The sequence below is a fragment of the Primulina eburnea genome, chromosome 15, assembly GCF_022965805.1.
Source record: "Primulina eburnea isolate SZY01 chromosome 15, ASM2296580v1, whole genome shotgun sequence".
NCBI lineage: Eukaryota > Viridiplantae > Streptophyta > Magnoliopsida > Lamiales > Gesneriaceae > Primulina > Primulina eburnea.
In genome coordinates, this window is record NC_133115.1 from 34083876 (window position 1) to 34102326 (window position 18451).

An 18451-nucleotide genomic window follows, 5' to 3' on the forward strand; every position below is an offset into this window, starting at 1 on the left:
TAACACTTTTTTTAATAAATAGATGTAGGTATAATTCTTTGATGTTTTCCTTAATTAGAGAGGGAGTTGTTCTTGTTTTCAGAATTCGAACCCCCTTAACTTTATATAAAGACATTTTTAGTTTCACAAAAATAATCAGAGATGATCACGGTGCGGTTTTGCAGTTTTTTTTTAAAATTAAAACCGAATTGTCATATGCGGTCGGTTAGTATTTTAAAAAAAATAATCACAGTTTTACATGTAGAATAAATCTTTCGGTTTCAGGAGGTTGCGGTCGGTTTACGGTTTTTTTAATAAAAAATATTAAAAACTTATATTTTAATTTATTTTAAAATAACAACAATATAGTGTCTTTAAATATAAACTATAGTTCAAATCACCCAAAGATAAAACTAGACAAAACAATAATCAAGATTCAAAACTAAGTTAATAATTTAACAACACACTCACAACAAAGATGACATTTACACTATTTTATCTTTTTTTTAAATTTTCAAACAAAATATTGTTGTAAAAGAAATAAATAATCTAATAATTTAAGATGAATATAAGTTTATTTCGTAGGAGTAATATTTCGAAGAAAGTTAAGATACAATGGATGACGACTTCTTTAATTGAATGTGTTGTTTACAAATTATTATAATCATAGGCCAAATATTATGACAAACGGTTTGGGCGGTGTGGTTTGGTGCGGGGCAAAAACTTGTGTGAGACGGTCTCACGGGTCGTATTTGTGAGACGGATCTCTTATTTGGGTTACCAATGAAAAAATATAAATTTTTATGCTAAGAGTATTATTTTTTATTGTGAATATCGGTAGGGTTGACCCGTCTCACAAATTATGATCCGTGAGACGGTCTCAGATTAGACTCACTCTTGGTGCGGTTCTTGACAAAAATAATAACCGAACCGCGAATACGGTATGGTTTATGATTACTATTTTTAATCGCGGTTTTTATAAAATATTGGGAAAAACGGTGCGGTACAATACGATTCGGACGGTTTGTGCGATAAATAAAAAAATTTGATCACCCCTAATCTTACTGATCAATTTTATAAGACGAATCTCCTATCTGATCCGATTATTGAAAATATATTATTTTTATGGCAAAAACATTATTTTTATTTCAAATTTAAATCGAATCGACAAATCTTATGAATATAAATTCGTTAGACCGTAAAAGGTGATATCTAATTTTTTTTTTTTTTTTTGAACAAGGATTATAATTTTATTTTAAATCCACAATTTTCCATGTAATATACACACCAAATAAAGAGGGAATGTATTATGTGAAAGCCGAAAACGACAGGTAAAAAAATTTGGCACCCCCAAAAAATAGTCTCGCACAACGTTGGAAATATATCCTAGATAGCGTTTTATGGACCCCCAGATACGTACTTACTCTGGTTTCTAATGTTCAGTGTCACCGACCGGCCCGCCACCGCGCCAGATACATAGGGGTCAAAAATCCCAGCCAGGTAAAAGTCGGAAGAACGACTTCGGGGAGAGTGCATCAGCTGTTCGACCGTATTCCTCAACGAATCTGCCCCGGTATTGTTCCTTTTAGTTGTACGTGACTACCAAGGCTTCCGTCCTCTTTCCCTCATGAAACATGGCGTTAGCAGCTTCAAAATTTTGCTCGTTGTCTCGTCGCTGGACTTTGGCTTTTCTTCGATGTTCCTTGGCTCATTCCTCATCTTCACAACCATCGCTAGAAGAATCCGTACGATCAGCAGTGGAAGCCAAAAGCTACCAGCAATTACCGGAGCTCCTCCATGCCTCGAAAGAGTTTGGTCGAAACCCAAACCCCTTTGCGTTTCTCTCCAAGTTTACTGAAAGCCATCGAGTTCGTGTCGTTGATGGGATTTTACAGTCCTTAATTTCTGTTCGACCGCGTGGCCGACTATATGGTGTATATTCCTTACTCCTGATATATGCTCTTGAAAGCTCCGATCCTCTCCCACTTGCGTTTGCTATCCTGCAACGAATGCTTCGTTCCGGTTGTCGTCCTGTTTCACAAACTCATCTGCTACTTGTTAATGCATGGGTTGAACGCCTGCAGAAATTGCAGTCTGTTTCTGCTATTCTATCTGAAATGCACTCAATTGGGTACTCTCCTGACTGTGGGACTTGCAATTACCTTATTATGTCGCTCTGCAAAGTTGATCGGTTACAAGAAGCAATTAAAGTCTTGCAGGGCATGAGCAAGGCTGGTTGCATTCCAGATTTGGATAGTTATGGAGCTTTGATCGGTGAAATGAGTGAGCTAAGAATGACACCTGAGGTTCTAGGAATGGTGAAGGAAATGGTGAGCAAGCATGGACTGAATCCAAGGCAAGATACCATGGTAAAAGCAATTGGTGCAATGCGTGCTAACAGGGACATATGGAGATCAGTAGAGATGATCGAGTTTTTAGAAGGCGAGGAAGTGTATATTGGATTCGAGGCCTATGAATCAGTTCTCGAGGGTTGCTTAGAGGGACGTCATTTCGTTTTGGCCGGAAAGTTTGTTATTAGAATGACTGGAAGAGGGTTTATACCATACATCAAAGTGAGGCAGCGGGTGTTTGAGGGATTGGTTAGTGTTGGTGAATTGGAGCTTGCCAATGTTGTGCGGAAGAGATTTGCTGAATTAAAATCTTAGCATCCTAACTTCTTTTTGAATGGTTTTTGGCAAAGCGGAAAGTCAATTTATTTTTGCATGAGTTGCTGTGGCATCACCCTTGGCAATAAGCTGGCTTGATTGGTCATAAAGGCATTTGGATGTTGGAGTTACAGCAGAATCAATTATCAGGTTTTGTTGTTTGAAGCTTTTTCGAGACATATATCGGATTCCGCTGCAAAGTGTTAGATTACCTGTTATAACAGCAATCACATATTTGTAAAGACGATATTCAAATGTTTTAGTGGACATCACATCCATCTTTTCCAACTTGTAAGTAGAAAGGTAACTGATTCCGTAAGATGTTTGGTCAGGCAGATCCATTTTGTAATAACTATGGCATCACAAATTTGTTGATGTTCAAGTTAGCCTGTATTTTCGTATCACTGTGATTGTTAGTTCAATATGACATATTTCAAATTGTCACGGCATGGAGCCATTTGTAATTAATCCATCAAATCCTTCTCTTAAGTCCAAATCACTCCATCCAAAAGCGTGACGCACTTAGCAAGGAAATTTCCGAGAAAAACATCATATTTGCAAGTGTTACTTCTGAATTCTGTGGGTACAAACATTCATCTGTTAGCATCTTATATGACTTATATACTAATATCAATAACAAATAACCTTCCAATTACTTTTGTATTATTTGTATAATAGTCTCGAAAACTTCTTTGGTTTTACCCAAGATTTATTGCTTGATCATATAACTTTTGTTTGTGGAAATATTTATCAAAGGCATGCCCTGGACTGGAGTCTAGCATTTGCCATCAAACATTCTTCAACCTTTAGTGGGGTAGCTGGCCTCTAATGCAATGCCGCATTCACCATTGTTATCAGAAGAATCACACTTAATTTTGACATATCCTTCCTCACCTCTTCACAAACCGATACTTCTCATCATATTTTACGCCATAGCCCAAACAACTACTCCATGATTTAAATTTTTCCACAATAGCCAGATAACATCCCACTAGAATACTATTGAAATTTGTATCCTCCAGCATCAATGGCTACTGCTACTGGTTGTTTAGCGACTGCAACTTGCATGGCCTTCTCATTTTTAGGAGGTACTGATACATAGCCACTTATTGCTACTGCATTTGCTTTTGCTTTGTCACTTTGACAACTTCCAAGTACCCCTTCATGAGGATAGTTTTTTTCCGTGGTTATGCCATCATTATTTTTTATAAATTCAAATGCCTTTTCCATGTATCCACCGTTACAACCTTCATTTTCTCCCTTGTAGTCACACTCTACATGCTCTTGTTCTGACAAAGACACCAATTTCCCAGTCTTGATCTTGTTGATGCCTCCCACTGCCGCTACTGCGGATAATGCCCAACAACTGCCTGTGATGAAACATGTTTATCTGGTTATCCGTATACATTCGTTTCTTTCAAGCATTCTTCCTTGAAATAAATCTCTGTTTGCTAATATCATTGGCAAAATAGTTTCTAGCTGACGATTTGCATTTTAGTACGATTCTCAGTCGTCACACCAATGATTTTGAAGTTCAATAAGTTGCTGTAAACCTACTATCACCCTTTCTTGGCATTTACCAGCGCGTGTCTTCTAAAAACCATTTCAAGGAAATATACTTTCTTGACATCGAAGAAGTTGAATAAATTTTTTCGAAATTGTGGTGTAAATATTATATGATGTTACCGCGAATGTTTACAAAATGGTGAGATAAGATTTTGGTTATTTTATTTATTGGCACATTAACAAGGCTAATCATGATATTAGATGTTCACAACAAATTCCTTAATTCTTGATTGGAGTAACAGCGCCAAACTTCCTCCAGTCTCTGCTAAACGGCACTGAAGAATCATCAAACGTGCAGTTGTTTTGGTCCTCTGCCTGCCATTGGCCACGACTCCAATAATCCAGGTATTTCCATTTGAATTCCAGGTTAGTCATGTCTGAGAATTGATCAAATCAACCAATACTACATTTGACTGGTAAATCCCGAATCCCAAATTCCATTCATCTCTGTTCTCATATCTTCGTCCATATTGTATCAGCCAAGCTTGGTACCTCTTCATCATGGAATCCATGATGTCCTCGCTCTTATCTTGGCCAAAATATGCACCTGAAAGACTACAGATGTAACACTCAAATCTTTGTTAGAGATGTTGATATATTTAATTTCAATACTGATAAAAGTTAATGGCTTTAAAATAAAACATTAAATAATTGATTTTGGCCCATTAGTGGTTTAAACATAAATTGAGGACAAAAAAAAAAAAAAACCATCACTAGAACACAGTAGCCGTCTTCTATCCGTGCAGGGAAAAGTAGGAGAGAGAGGAAATTTGCTCACCATTTCAGGCTACGTAAATGATGGGTTTTGAATTATTTTGACAACTAAGTATGTTTGTGAATGGAAATGGTTTGTTAAAAATCATTGTTGGGTGTTAGGTGATGTCTTGATAGCTGGTCGATTCTATAGAAGAAGGAAATGAGTTGTTGAATTTGTGATACAAAGATTACTAATTAATCGAATGAATAATTTTAATGTGAACCATGTTTTTAAAAAAAATTCAATTATTGTATATACGTATATTTATATACTAGAATAGTCTCAATTTATCATTGATGGTTCAAGGTTTAAATAATTGGTTTTTCGTGTTAGAAGAGGTTAGTTCCAAATTAAGTATTAAGTATTATCTTAAAACTTAATAATAGCATCTTAACATTGAGGCTTGGATAGAATGCTTCGGTCAGCTAGCGTCTCAATATTTAGGATATGGTATTGTATGGATTTAAAGAGTATTATATAGTTGTGCATGAACTTTATTTACCAAACACCTAATCTAATAACCTTAGTTTATAAATTTTGATATCCCTCAAGATTCCTTATTTAGTATTCACATTTAAGCTACTGAGTTCAGGTGCGTACACTCCTATTTCAACATTATTTCGCAAAAGCTACACAATAATTAATTTGGATGCATATTGTTGTTATGGATGCCTTGTTGTTCCTCATTTGTTGGGATTTTGTATTTACATATGTTCTGGTGATATTCTGGATGATATGTATGTCATATGAGTCACCTCTTGGTTCCCGCGGGTCAAAGTGTTGTATGTGAGCCACCTCTTGTTTCCCTATGGTCAAAGTGCTGCATGATGGGGTCCAATTGTGGATGTTGTTCTGTTCTGTTCTTTCTGTCATGTGAGTCACCTCTTGGTTTTTGCGAGTCAAAGTGTTGCACGTGGAAAAGCATGTGAGCCATCTCTTGTTTCTCTACAATCAAAGTGTTGCATGATAGAAATTCTTCTCTGGGTTCTGTCATTCTATTATTATCTCATTATGTCATCCAATTTACATGAGTATTTATTATTTATTTTTGTGAAAGTTTTTGTCGTTATCCTTGAGATCGAATTAGTGGCTGGATACATGAGTGTACTGAATAATTTTGATTTCAGGTAATAATAACCGAGGAGGACGAATATGTATAATATGTAGAAGAGATAATTGAAGATGATGATGACATAGAAGATGCTTTGTAAACTTTGGAAACTTGAATTTTTTTCATTTGAGTTTTTTTAGGATTTATGGATTATTTCCTTTCATATATTTTGGTTAGTTCTTTGGAAGACTAATTTATTTACTCATTGATATAATTGATGTGAAGACCGTGAAAATGGAAGGCACCAATCTTGGAGGAAATTCTTGCAACCGTTCACCTTGCAACTTAAGGAAATCAAAAATCACTCCCTTGCAAGCATGAGTCTCGGGCGTGTGATCTGAACCGAGAAGAGGCCACAGTCAAATTGGTAGAGAAGAAGGTAACCACCCTTTGACTAAGCAATTAACAACAGTCGGGGAGTGATTCAAGACTTACCTTGTAGCTGAGCATTTCAGCCTCTATATAAGGGGAACCAAAGGTAGTAAAACCACCTCATCATTCTGCAAACTCCTCCTCGTAGCTGCAACAAAGCATTCGAAAGTGTAGCTGCTGGGAAACAGATTTCTTGGCCCAACCTCCTAGCCAAATTCGAAGCATTTTAGTAGCATCTCGAAACCCAGTTGTGGTCATTGTTAATTCCCCTGCACCAACCGAGTTCCTGCTCATTCTTTCGAGCTTAGTTGCTGCCCGAAATTGATCCAGAAACAGCCGAGAAGCTTGATCAAACAAGCTAGCCAAAGTCCCGAGAATTTCCGCAACGGTTCGAAACAGATTGCTGCCATTTTCCAGACCAAGACTCGGTCCATCTTCGAAGGTGATAACACCCTATTTCGGTCAAGATCGAGACATTGCAGCAGATAATTCGAAGCCTTGCCGCAACCTTGTCCGAGCAGAATTATTTTGGCACACTTTCTAGCATTTCAATTCCATCGAAAACTGTAAGTGGGTTTTCCTTTTTGGTTTTCTTTTGTTTTTGATATTATTGCTCACTTATGCTTATTTCAAGTGGCACTTGATAATTATGTCCTTTTTATAAAAATTGGTTCACTTATTTTACTATTTCTAAAGTGGACTTTTGGAGATATATTATTCGGCACACTTATTTTCTTTTTAAGTGAGCACAATATATTTCGAAAATAAATTAAATATGACTTTGAAAATTCGATCGGCATGATATATTTGTTCCGTTTGGTATGAAATTCAATAAATTATTATTTGTTCGATATTACATTCGAAAGCATGTTGAATTACTTGAAATGCACTGTAATGATTTGATTTAGAAATGGTAAAGAGAATTCCGAACTTTGATATGCTTTGTTTAGGCCCTGATGCGGTGGGTTATAATAACCGTTCCTTTGGTCTCACCCCTTAGAGGAGCAACATATAGGGGACTGATCAGTAAAAACCATAGAAAATGAGATGACTTTCAGTGCTATATTCGTATTCGTGGTAGTATTGGATTCAACATGCTAAATATTGAAATTTCGATAAATTATTCGTATGTATATCCTCGATATTTGTTATGCTCGATCGGCCCCCAATTACTGAGTATTTTCCCAAAATACTCACCCCTTACATTCCCACCCAGATAAGAACGAGGAACAAATCGAGGGTGAAGAGCAAGATTACTTTTGGGGATGGTAATGAAGAAAACCCCATTTGAGACCAGTCGAATTTATTCTGTCTTTAATTTTATCATCATGTATTCCGCTTCCGCATTTTATTTCTATCGCATTGTAAAGACGATTATTGGTTATGAAAAAGACTGGTTATTTTGATTTACTACGAGGCTTGTTGTTTTGCAATTATGTGATTGTGAGACAACGCCGGTGTCGACTATCCCCGGTCTCGGGGCGTGACAATTGAGAGATCGACTCATTATTTCTTTTTAATAAATAAATTATGATTCTTTATAAATTTTAGGTCTTGTGTTGATCATATGAGTTATCGGTACTTTAAATAAGGCTGGACCTCGACAAATATTGCGTGTGTTTGGGTGTGCGAAATCTGAGCCTTACAACAGAGGACACAAAAAAGTATCATAGCCAGGAAATATTCCATCGTTATAGTTCTAGTCGTCATTATAAGGGAAGATTTTGCTTGAAAAATGACTTGTGAAGTTTGAAACTCATTAGCTGAGATGTTTTTATTGCAAAAGTTAATCAATCTAATTGGCATGTCAGTTGGATTCATGCTTTTTTATACTTATTTTTTCCCACTTTTGTTTAGCTGCGGCAAATTCAAGTCTATTGTGTATGTAATTAATTTTGGCTGTGGTTTCTGTTTCGTTCACGGCTACTTAAAATAAGAGGACACAACGAATCCATGGAGGTGAATTCGGGTGTTCTTGGTTAGCTTGTTAGAAGCTTGTTGGTTTCACATATTTTCCTCTTATAATTGTGAAATAGACGGGGATCGATCTCGATTTCTCTTTTGTTTTCCATCCCTCCAGTAATTTTGTAACGAGAACTAGATTGGATGGATACATGAATTTATTGTTCATATACATGGGCATTAGCACTAACCAGGACGGAACCTGCCGGAGTTGTGATTTACACACATCCTCGGACAAGTCAGCTCCTGTTTTTCTGTGTATTGAGTGGATGATCCTTAAATAGTTTGGAAGCCTATGTCGAAAGGACAATAAATCATAAAGCTTTCTTTCCAAAACCACTCAATGAGGTTAATATAACATTACATCAAGTGGATCTTGACAAGTTTCATGATTTACCGAGTAAATCACGTTACAGTCAAGAACAAATAATTTTGTGCCAAGGATGATTTCAACAAGGAAACTAAAATATATTAAATTACTATAAAATTATTCGGAAGTAGGCGTATGTTACCTTTTAGTCAATGGTTTCACAATTAGAAAATGCATTCGGTATGTAGTTTCACATCATGTCACCTAACCTAAAGAGATTCATCCATTGACTTTGATACACAAATTTTATTTTGCCGTCCCAGTTCATCAGAAAACTATTATATTAGTTTACCAAATTCAAGAACCTTTCGCTTGCATGATCGACAAACAAATAATTTTGACAATAAACTGAAATTTTCTTTGTTTTAATGTTCATTTTTCTAAAGATGGAGCTAGTACAGATTAAAATTTCGAAGTTTGTATCTGTAATTACACAAAAGAAAAAATCCCAAAATTTTTGCGACTCTTCATGTATTTGTATACGTAACAATGAAGTGGATTATTGCCTTTTAGTTACATTATCACTGCCTCTCAAGATCTGGGAAACACTCAGCTTGTCCACATGATTGTTGATTTTGAATCCTCGGGGATGATCTTTCTCTACTGAGAATCCGTCGGAACGAATTTAATCTCGAGCTTGATCCAATGTTCACTTTAGTCAAAGATGGTGCCCCGCCACCGTCCGAAGTATTACCTTCAAACGACGGAGCCGACGGTGGTGCTCCGGCTGCAGCTACAACCATTCCTTCCCTCGGCTCTGCTACCAGCCTTGGCTCAGCTTCCGCGCGGCAAATGGGACAAGTTGAATTCGAACCAAGCCATTTGTCAATGCAGTCTACATGGAAACTGTGGTTACAATTAGGCAGAAGCCTAACCCTTTCACCATCCTCCAACGCACATAGACAAACTGAGCACTCGATGGAGTTCCCGCGGTTTGTTTGCTTGAATACTGAAACAGGTAAGGATGAGATAACAGACGGGTCGAGGCCCATTTTCGGAGATGTCTCGGAGGTGTGGACAAGGGCGGAGGCTCTCAACAAGCCGAGGCGGCGAAGGACTTCCCGTCGGCGAGCTTGGCGGCGGATTACGCATCTTGCATATACATGAAGTAGCGTGACAAGGAGGACAACGAATGATAATGAAATAATGGCCGTGATCAAGATCCTACTATTAGCATCATAACTATTTTGATCTTTGCTGTTGAAAAACCAATATCTGTTGTCGTCGTTGTTGTTGGAGTTGTCGCCGTCGCCGATTCCCATGGAGAAATTTGTGAGGGAGGAGCAGAAGATGGGGGATTATATTTTTGGATGTTCAAGGAGAATGTGAATCGAAGGATGTGTTGATATTTATTTATCGTGTCTCTCGAAAGAACAGCGTAACCCACAAGAAGTTGACCTGAAATTGAAGCATTGACATTTTGACAAATTCCGTGTATTTTTTTGATGAAGTTTCCACGGCTCTCCTCTCAAACAAAGAAAGCGTAATGGAGATGCAGTGTGTAAAATTGACTAGGATTATGAACAATTTCTTGCGCGACACCTAGTTACTTTAAAACAAATTAATATTTATTAATTCTCTGTGTTTTTTAATTTTTAGCATTGAAAACACGTATGGAAAAGGACGTAATTTGAATTCGAAAAATAGATTTGCATCGTATGATTAATAAAAAATAGGTTTTAGTTGAAAAAGCACTTTAATCATTTTTTTTTTTTTTTTTTTGGCATATTGAGATATTTTGGTGTGAGTCGCCAATTGAACTTGTAAGGCCCAATATGCTGCACATATATCCACTTACTTGAGTTTTGAGTACTGAATTCACTAAAATCTGAAAACTGAAGCTATGATTTCCTTGATGATCTTGGCTTTGTTCGTATCGCTATTATACATGCAAAATTACACATTTTAATTTTTGTGTTTCTTGATTTTAAATTCTTCTTCCGCTAAGTTTAATTCAAGACGAAAACTTGTGTGAGACGGTATCACGGGTCGTATTTTGTGAGACGGATATCTTATTTGGGTCATTCACGAAAAAATATAATTTTTTTATGCTAAGAGTATTACTTTTTATTGTGCATATCGGTAAGATTACTCATCCCACAAATAAAGATTCGTGAGACTGTCTCACAAGAGACCTACTCTTAATTCAAATACAGAAGGTGGTCTCATTATGATCATGATTCTTCGAAAGCTATTCTGGTATTTTGATGAAAAAATATCTGGAAACTCTTAGTCCACTATTTTTAGTTTAATAATTCAAAATTATCATTTACAATTCACATGAATCCACCATGAAACTCGTATTTTGCAAAGGGGTTTTATAAATATTTTTCTGAACGGAACCATAATCTTTTTTTCTACACACTCTTTGGATAATTTTTGTAAAAAAGATTATGCATATTATCCTTTAAAATAAGTTTAACTGATAGCTGTATTTTGTTGAAGAGGTTAAAATTTAAAACCATTTATGCTGAAATCCGATGGATGAAATGTCTTAAAGCTCCATTAAAATTTAATGGCCTCCACTATTGGGTTTCCCGGGCCTTCGAGTTCCTAGGCTCAAATAATTTTATGGGTTCTTTTTTTGTTCGCTCGAGGGCCCGAGGCCCAAAACTACTACTAACTTTTTTTGAAAAAAAATAAAACTACTATTATGTTAAATTAATAAATATTTTCTTACCTAGTTTGTATTATTATTATATTATTATTATTATTATTATTATTATTATTATTATTATTATTATTATTATTATTATTATTATGTGCGCGCAAATATCCTTAAAAAATGTGATAATTAACATTTAATACAAGAAAACTGGGATAAATTTAATTATTTTCCGGTGATTTCAAATTTGAATGATCGGGTCGAACAAAATAATGGATATATAATTTGGATCCCCATTTGAATTTCTGGACAATATTTAGAATTCAATTATTAATACATATTTAACAATATTGTTAAATTGTTAAATATGTATTAATAATTGTATAGATTATTAATACATATTTCTGGACAATATTATTTAGAATTCTAAAACATGTTTTCTATGGTATAAAATATGTTTTTTATCCATAAAAAATTATATAGATTATTTTTTCCTCGGCAAAAACTTGTGTGAGACGGTCTCACGGGTCGTATTTTGTGAGACGAATCTTTATTTGGATAATCCATGAAAAAATATTGCTTTTTATGCTAAAAGTATTACTTTTTATTGTGAATATGGGTTGGGTTGACCCGTCTCACAGATTGTGATCCGTGAGACGGTCTCACATGAGACCTACTCTAAAAAGAATGAGTTAAAGAGTAGGTCTCATGTGAGACCGTCTCACGGATCACAATCTGTGAGACGGGTCAACCCTACCCATATTCACAATAAAAAGTAATACTCTTTGCATAAAAAGTAATATTTTTTCATTGATGACCCAAATTAGAGATCTGTCTCACAAATATGACCCGTGAGACCGTCTCACACAAATTTTTGTCTTCTTTTTAATACTAAAAACTCAATTTATCAAAATTTGGTAACTTTATTTTTTATTTTATCTTTATAAACTTTATATTTTTCCATTTCTTAAAAAATATATTTAACAAAAATATTTGTTGTATGCTAAAAATATATTTTTTTTTTCGAAAAAAAAAAACATTTGAATATTTATAGAAATATTATATATATAAAATTTAAAAATAAGTAATACAATTTTTTTAATATAAGTAATATTATTTTTAAATTTTCAAATCAAATTCCAAATTACATTTTAAATCTTAGTCAAACACCATAATAGAATTCCAATTCCATGAACTTATTCAATTCCAATTCCAATTCTAAATCCCATTTTTATACACACACACTGTTCTTATTCTCTATGGAGGATCTATTGCGGGAGAGGTCTTAGTCGCCCCCAAGGACCAAATGCTCTGAATTATTGAAACTGTTAGAAAATTAATATCCAGAAATTAAAATCTGCTCAAAATACATTAAATTTTAGTAAATATGGTATCATTTTATGTACAATTTTCATATTTTAAAATGAACACATTAATTATTTTATGAGACGGTCTTATATATCTATATCCATGAAACGTGGTGATCCAATTCATATTTATAATGAAAAATAATATATTTGGCATAGAAAGTAATATATTTTCATGGACCAGATCAAAATGAAGATTCATATCACAAAATTGACTATTGAAACCGTCTTATATGAGTTTTTGTGATGAAACAAAATAATTGAAACTTGAAAGTATCAAGTTTGCTCCCACTTACTCACCTTGCTTTGGTAACTAATGTGATCACATCAACTATCAATTGCCAAATGCATAATTTATCAACTCATCATGCTACTTTTAATTTCATTCTGACGTTGATTTTATTTATATTTTAACGTCTATAAATATTCCAAAACGAGAGAATATTTATGATTCAATTTAAGATACTAATCTATCACAAAATATCTCATAATTTTTTTTTATACAATTAATGCATTAACTAAGAAATGTTTCTAACCTAGCTAATTATGATTCAATTTTGTTTTTAAAATATTGTCTCTTCTGATTAAATTTATGTCCTAACATAGTCGAAGCTGCTCCGATTTCTCTTTTGAGTGGGTCTCATGTGAGACCGTCTCACGGATCTTAATCTGTGAGACGGGTTTATAGCTCTACATATATTCACAATAAAAAGTAATAATCTTAGCATAAAAAATAATATTTTTTCATGGATGACCCAAATAAGAGTTCTGTATCACAAATACGATCCGTGAGGTCATCTCACACAAGTTTTTGCTTTCTCTTTTTTTGAACAAAAATACGTATAGTACTCTTTTTTTTCAATGATTGATTGTCAATAATAACAATCAACTTTGAGGTTTTATTCCAGAAATTTAAACTTACAAGTGATTTATGTGAAAAAAAATTCTATAGTTTTCTAATTTTAAAATTATTAGTATATGAAATTGAAATACTGCATAGGAAAAATATATGCATAAAAAATTAAATGGTTGAATATAAAAAGGGGGAAAAACAAATAATATTACTCAATACTAGTCCAATATAGAGCAAAAATAATTGATTGAACATTATTTGTGAGATACAATAATTGTTTGGCAGCACATAAATGATAGTTTCTTCTCTTTTCTCTGCCGGAATTGGTGAAACAAATGATCAGCTGCAACAAAAACACTGCAAAACCATCAAATCAATCAAAATAATAAAAGTGGGAGATGAATTGTTGCCTGCGGATCATGGCATATCACATCAAAAAATTATTATAATATAAAAAAATAAATTAAGCTACCTGATAAATAGGTGAAGAACACAATGTAACCTGTCCTTGCAACTCTTTATCACCGATTCATTCCTTCACCATCTTCGGCATAAAATGGAGCTGCAACATGAAACCCCAAGTCGAAATGGTTGGCGGAATCCGAAGATTGCTGGCGACCCCGGGGCTGTTGATAATTGTGGTCTGCGACGGAAAATGGCCTCTCATTCCAAGCGTGAGTGAATAAGTTGGACTGAAGGAGATCCCTTTGAGAGAATGCAAATCCCTGAGGAAAATATCCCTGCTCCATGTTTCCACTACCGCTATTCCAGCTATCACTAGTTCTTTGGAAACTATCTTGAAATCCCATTAAATTCGAACCCGGAAGAAGCGGGTTGTGACAATGATTCTCACTGTTTTGATAAGCCTGTAAAGATTGAAGAGAGAGGCCAAGATCTTCCGCCTGGAGTGAAGCTCGAGGAAGAATCCCTTCGTTTGGAAAATCAGGAAAATTCATAGAATTTGTAGGGAACAAAGATTTCATCGAGTTCACATCTGCAGCGTGCATAAATGGACAGGTACTGGTGCTTGGATTACTATTACTTGTATTTTCGGGATGGATTTCTGGCTGGTCTTGTGCTAGCTCACCAGAGCTCGGATTTGAATCTGAGCTTGGAGGAACTGCGTTATCCGTACTGGGGTTCCAAGGAGGTAGCTCATTTAGCTGATTTATGGCGTTTTTCGCCTTCTGGATCAACCAATCCAAGGCTTTGCTCGGCCGGTCATAGCCTAACCTGTCTTGAACGTCGTAGAATTGAATCGCGGTGTGGGCAGACAGCCTCACCCTACGATCCCTGGGACCTTTCGCCGTGAAAACTTTGCTGTGTCGATCTGTCCGGCCAGAAGCTCGGATAATATGTCCACCTTGAACTTGAACTATCTCGCTTCCTTTCATAATTATTATTCCAGTTCTTGTAATTGTCGGCTCATAACTGGATCTTTAATTTTCTTGACGCGAGCTAGAGGGATTTTCTCCTTTTTTTGGGCACTGATGATTCCACCTGATTAAAGAGCACCTTAAATTTACAAACTCAAAATCAAGCTCTATGAATTTCAGCTTTTGATTGAGGTTTGCTTTGCAGTTTATAGCTAGAGTACAGCAACTGCAACCCTTAACCTGTGAATCTGGTCCTTCTGCTGTGCCGCTGTTGGTGATGTTGATCCCCAGAAAACCCTACTGAGAAATCCCTATCTCAAAAACAAGCTGGTGAAAGTAAAGACAAACATTAAGCTAATATTTTATTTCTGAAAGAAAATATGATAGATAAGTTATGGCTTCCGGATAGAGATTCAAATCAAGGCAAGATATGGTGGAGACAGAAATATAAAGATCTGAGTTTGTGAGAAAGAAATTTTGCTAAGATAAGAAAGGGTAAGGTTGGAACAAAATGGTACAGAAACGAATGGAACAGTAGATGTTATATATAATATGAAGTGAAAGGCATAAAATTTTGAGGCCAACTGTATTTATGGCATTCTGTAAAAAAAATCATTTAAATTCGTTCTATATTTTCTGTTTTAAATTATATCATTTCGTCTAAAAATATTCGAAAGGATAGATAATTGAAACATATTCTTAGAACAAATTAAATTATGGCCTATGCATCATTGATTCGATCAAGGTATCCAATCATCATATATCTAAAATAACATTATTTTATTTGTCCTCATGGTGTCTGAGGCTGAGTAATTGGTTGAATAAGTGAATGTTTAGTCGATAGTTAGGTATTCGATTCTTCCTAAAACACTTCTGGTGTGAGTCCGTCGTACGGAGTTTGTCAAATACAATTCACCTAATTAATCCAGTTTGCAAACTACTTGGTCAACCTAAGATTTTCCTATTGCACACTTAAAATAATAATTGCGGGTCCATCTACATAATAATAGTTTATTCAATTGCTGCCAGAACTCTCTCCTTCCCTATATTTGTTTTCATTTTATTTTTTCAAATAATTAGTTTGCTTTTGGGGGTTCAAATGTAATTTTATGTTTCTTAATATAAGTTCTCACCCACTCACATTGAAACTTGATAAAGATTTCTTCATATATCTCTTTTCTCTTTTTTTGCATTATTATTAATTTTTTAGTTCTTTTTAAGTGTCAACTCAAATTCTATGCTCTTTTATCAAATCAGATATTTTTCAAAGCGGATTTACATCTTAATGCCAAGTATTCCCAACTTATCATTCCCAACTTATATATATATAATTGCTTAATTAATGCTACATTGGCACATGAGATACATACATACGATGTAATCTTTGCTCAATTCCTACACCATTATAGCTATATAAATAAATTGAATAAAAATCGGGCGCATAATTTTGTTTAGGTACTAAAAAATTAAATGTTCTATTCCACTCTATGTAGTCATAAAATTAATTTAGAATCTAGTCGTTTATTGTTGATCCTCTTAATACATGCATATCATTTAATTATATATTATTTTCTTAAAAAAAATTCGAAGAAACATACATGGCTGGGAGGAAATAAGATGGAATATATATTGGGTTATGCTTAGGGGTTGTATATCGTACTGTACCGAAAATCACATATCGTACAATACCGAAACTTTCGACGTACTTTCGATATGTATAACTAGTATACCGATTATACCAAAATTTTGCGATATACCGAAATTTCGGTATGATATCGGTATATATTGTTTTATACTGAAAAAAACTTATATTTTTTTAAAATTTATAACTTTATTGTTTAAAATAATATATATTTTTTCGAAATTTCTGTATCTCGGTATATATAAAAAAATTGTGAATTCCATACTGCAATCATGCCAAAAATTTTGGGTATCGTTACCATACTATACCGAAAATTTCGGTACGATAACCTCGTTATATTGAAAATTTTAGTATTTTTTTTCTAGTTGTGTTGTACATTTGCATGCTTTACTTTATTATTATAATTTTTGTTATAAATTTATAAATATCTTATAAATCGAACCATTAACAAGCTCTACATTTACCAGATCTTACCTCTAACACACCCACGCATTTAATTTACTAGCCTTGAGTAATTAATAAACTCTAGGTATTTAGTAGATATGTAAAACACTTTACGCGATACAATAATTCTTATACATTAAAGAAAAATAAGATATGATAGACATTAATTATATTCCACAGAATTTCACCTCTACTCAAATTATACATGTTTGTGAAAGCTAGGGCCTATGTGTAGTGATATTTTAATCGAAAAATAATCGATATATATATATATATATATATATATATATATATATATATTTGTGTGTGTGTGTGTTTGTTTGTGAGACTAAAGAATATCTACACACATAGTCAAAAGCTCGAAATTCCTTTTCCTTTAACGCACGCTTTATTTGGATGAAAAAGAAAAGCATGAAAGGAGTCGTGCTTTAGCTTTCGAGCATATTTTTGCATCCCATTTTACCCTTTCCTTGACCTATTTCCGCCAACAGTACATGGCCTGTTAAATGATGCATTTTAATTATTAATTAATAATTATCGTCTCCAACATATTTAATATTTCAAAATTAAATATCAAGTTTTCTTTTAAAAAATATTAAAATGTTACATCGAAATGGAAATTTAATTTGTAGTCATCCTCCTACCAATAATCATGTGTTTTTTGGTTTTTTAGGCAATTACAAAAACAAAATTCACTGGAGGTACAAAAAGAATCTTTTTTCTTTACGGTCATATCTATCGTGAGTTGAAAGCATTCTTAATTCAGTTCGATAGAACGTGGGTCTCCAAAACCCGATGTCGTAAGTTCAAATCCTACAGAGCGTGATTCTGTTCTTGTTATGTCTAATTACAATGAAATAAATTCACTAACTTGAAGAGCATGACCTCCTGTAGATTAAAGAAAGGACAAAGTTATTAAATAAAAAAAGAGATATTAATTAATCAAAAGTCCAACTCGATTCTAAGACCAGAGATTCATATGTTCTGTTCCTTTTAGATTCTACATTCTATCTTTCAATATATAGACTCTTCGTGACGATGATATCCATGACCGCTCCGATACAAAGTTAAAATCTTTATTTGTTGTATGAAAGAGAGAGGGGGTGGATGTATTATATGAATATTGACTGTGTGTGAATGTAATCTTACAAGGAAAAGGATGCATCTGACGGAGGATGTAGGGTTTCTGACAGTTTTGAATTTAAGATTTATGTAACGTTGTTAGATCCAATGTCCACTGAATATTATTCTGCAAAATCATGCAACTTATGACTCACTGCAACACAAAATGTTAACATGTCCCTATCTTCCAGACAACTTGCAATTTCTTTTTTATTATTTATTATTATACCAGCTCCAGTCATTTTTAGCCACCACACCA

The 18451-nt window shown here is 34.3% G+C and overlaps 3 protein-coding genes and 1 pseudogene across 3 annotated transcripts; 1 reads left to right on the forward strand and 3 right to left on the reverse strand.

Moving 5' to 3' along the window:
* Nucleotides 1-1300: 1300 nt before the first annotated feature.
* Nucleotides 1301-2926, forward strand: LOC140813768 (pentatricopeptide repeat-containing protein At1g06270). Its single transcript, XM_073172483.1, has 2 exons — nucleotides 1301-2795; nucleotides 2853-2926. The coding sequence occupies exon 1, from the start codon at nucleotides 1614-1616 to the stop codon at nucleotides 2643-2645; it is 1032 nt and encodes a 343-aa protein (XP_073028584.1). The 5' UTR covers nucleotides 1301-1613; the 3' UTR covers nucleotides 2646-2795; nucleotides 2853-2926.
* Nucleotides 2927-3176: 250 nt separating this feature from the next.
* Nucleotides 3177-8231, reverse strand: LOC140813769 (KDEL-tailed cysteine endopeptidase CEP2-like; annotated as a pseudogene).
* An 896-nt stretch (nucleotides 8232-9127) lies between these two features.
* On the reverse strand, nucleotides 9128-10129 carry LOC140814023 (E3 ubiquitin-protein ligase ATL41-like). Its single transcript, XM_073172875.1, has one exon. The coding sequence runs from the start codon at nucleotides 10043-10045 to the stop codon at nucleotides 9305-9307; it is 741 nt and encodes a 246-aa protein (XP_073028976.1). The 5' UTR covers nucleotides 10046-10129; the 3' UTR covers nucleotides 9128-9304.
* Nucleotides 10130-13752: 3623 nt separating this feature from the next.
* LOC140814997 (transcription factor PCF5-like) lies at nucleotides 13753-15517 on the reverse strand. The gene is made up of 2 exons (XM_073174092.1): nucleotides 14081-15517; nucleotides 13753-13965 (listed from the first exon to the last, which is right to left on the reverse strand). Exon 1 carries the CDS (start codon nucleotides 15000-15002, stop codon nucleotides 14130-14132), a length of 873 nt encoding a protein of 290 aa, XP_073030193.1. The 5' UTR covers nucleotides 15003-15517; the 3' UTR covers nucleotides 13753-13965; nucleotides 14081-14129.
* Between the last annotated feature and the right edge of the window lie 2934 nt (nucleotides 15518-18451).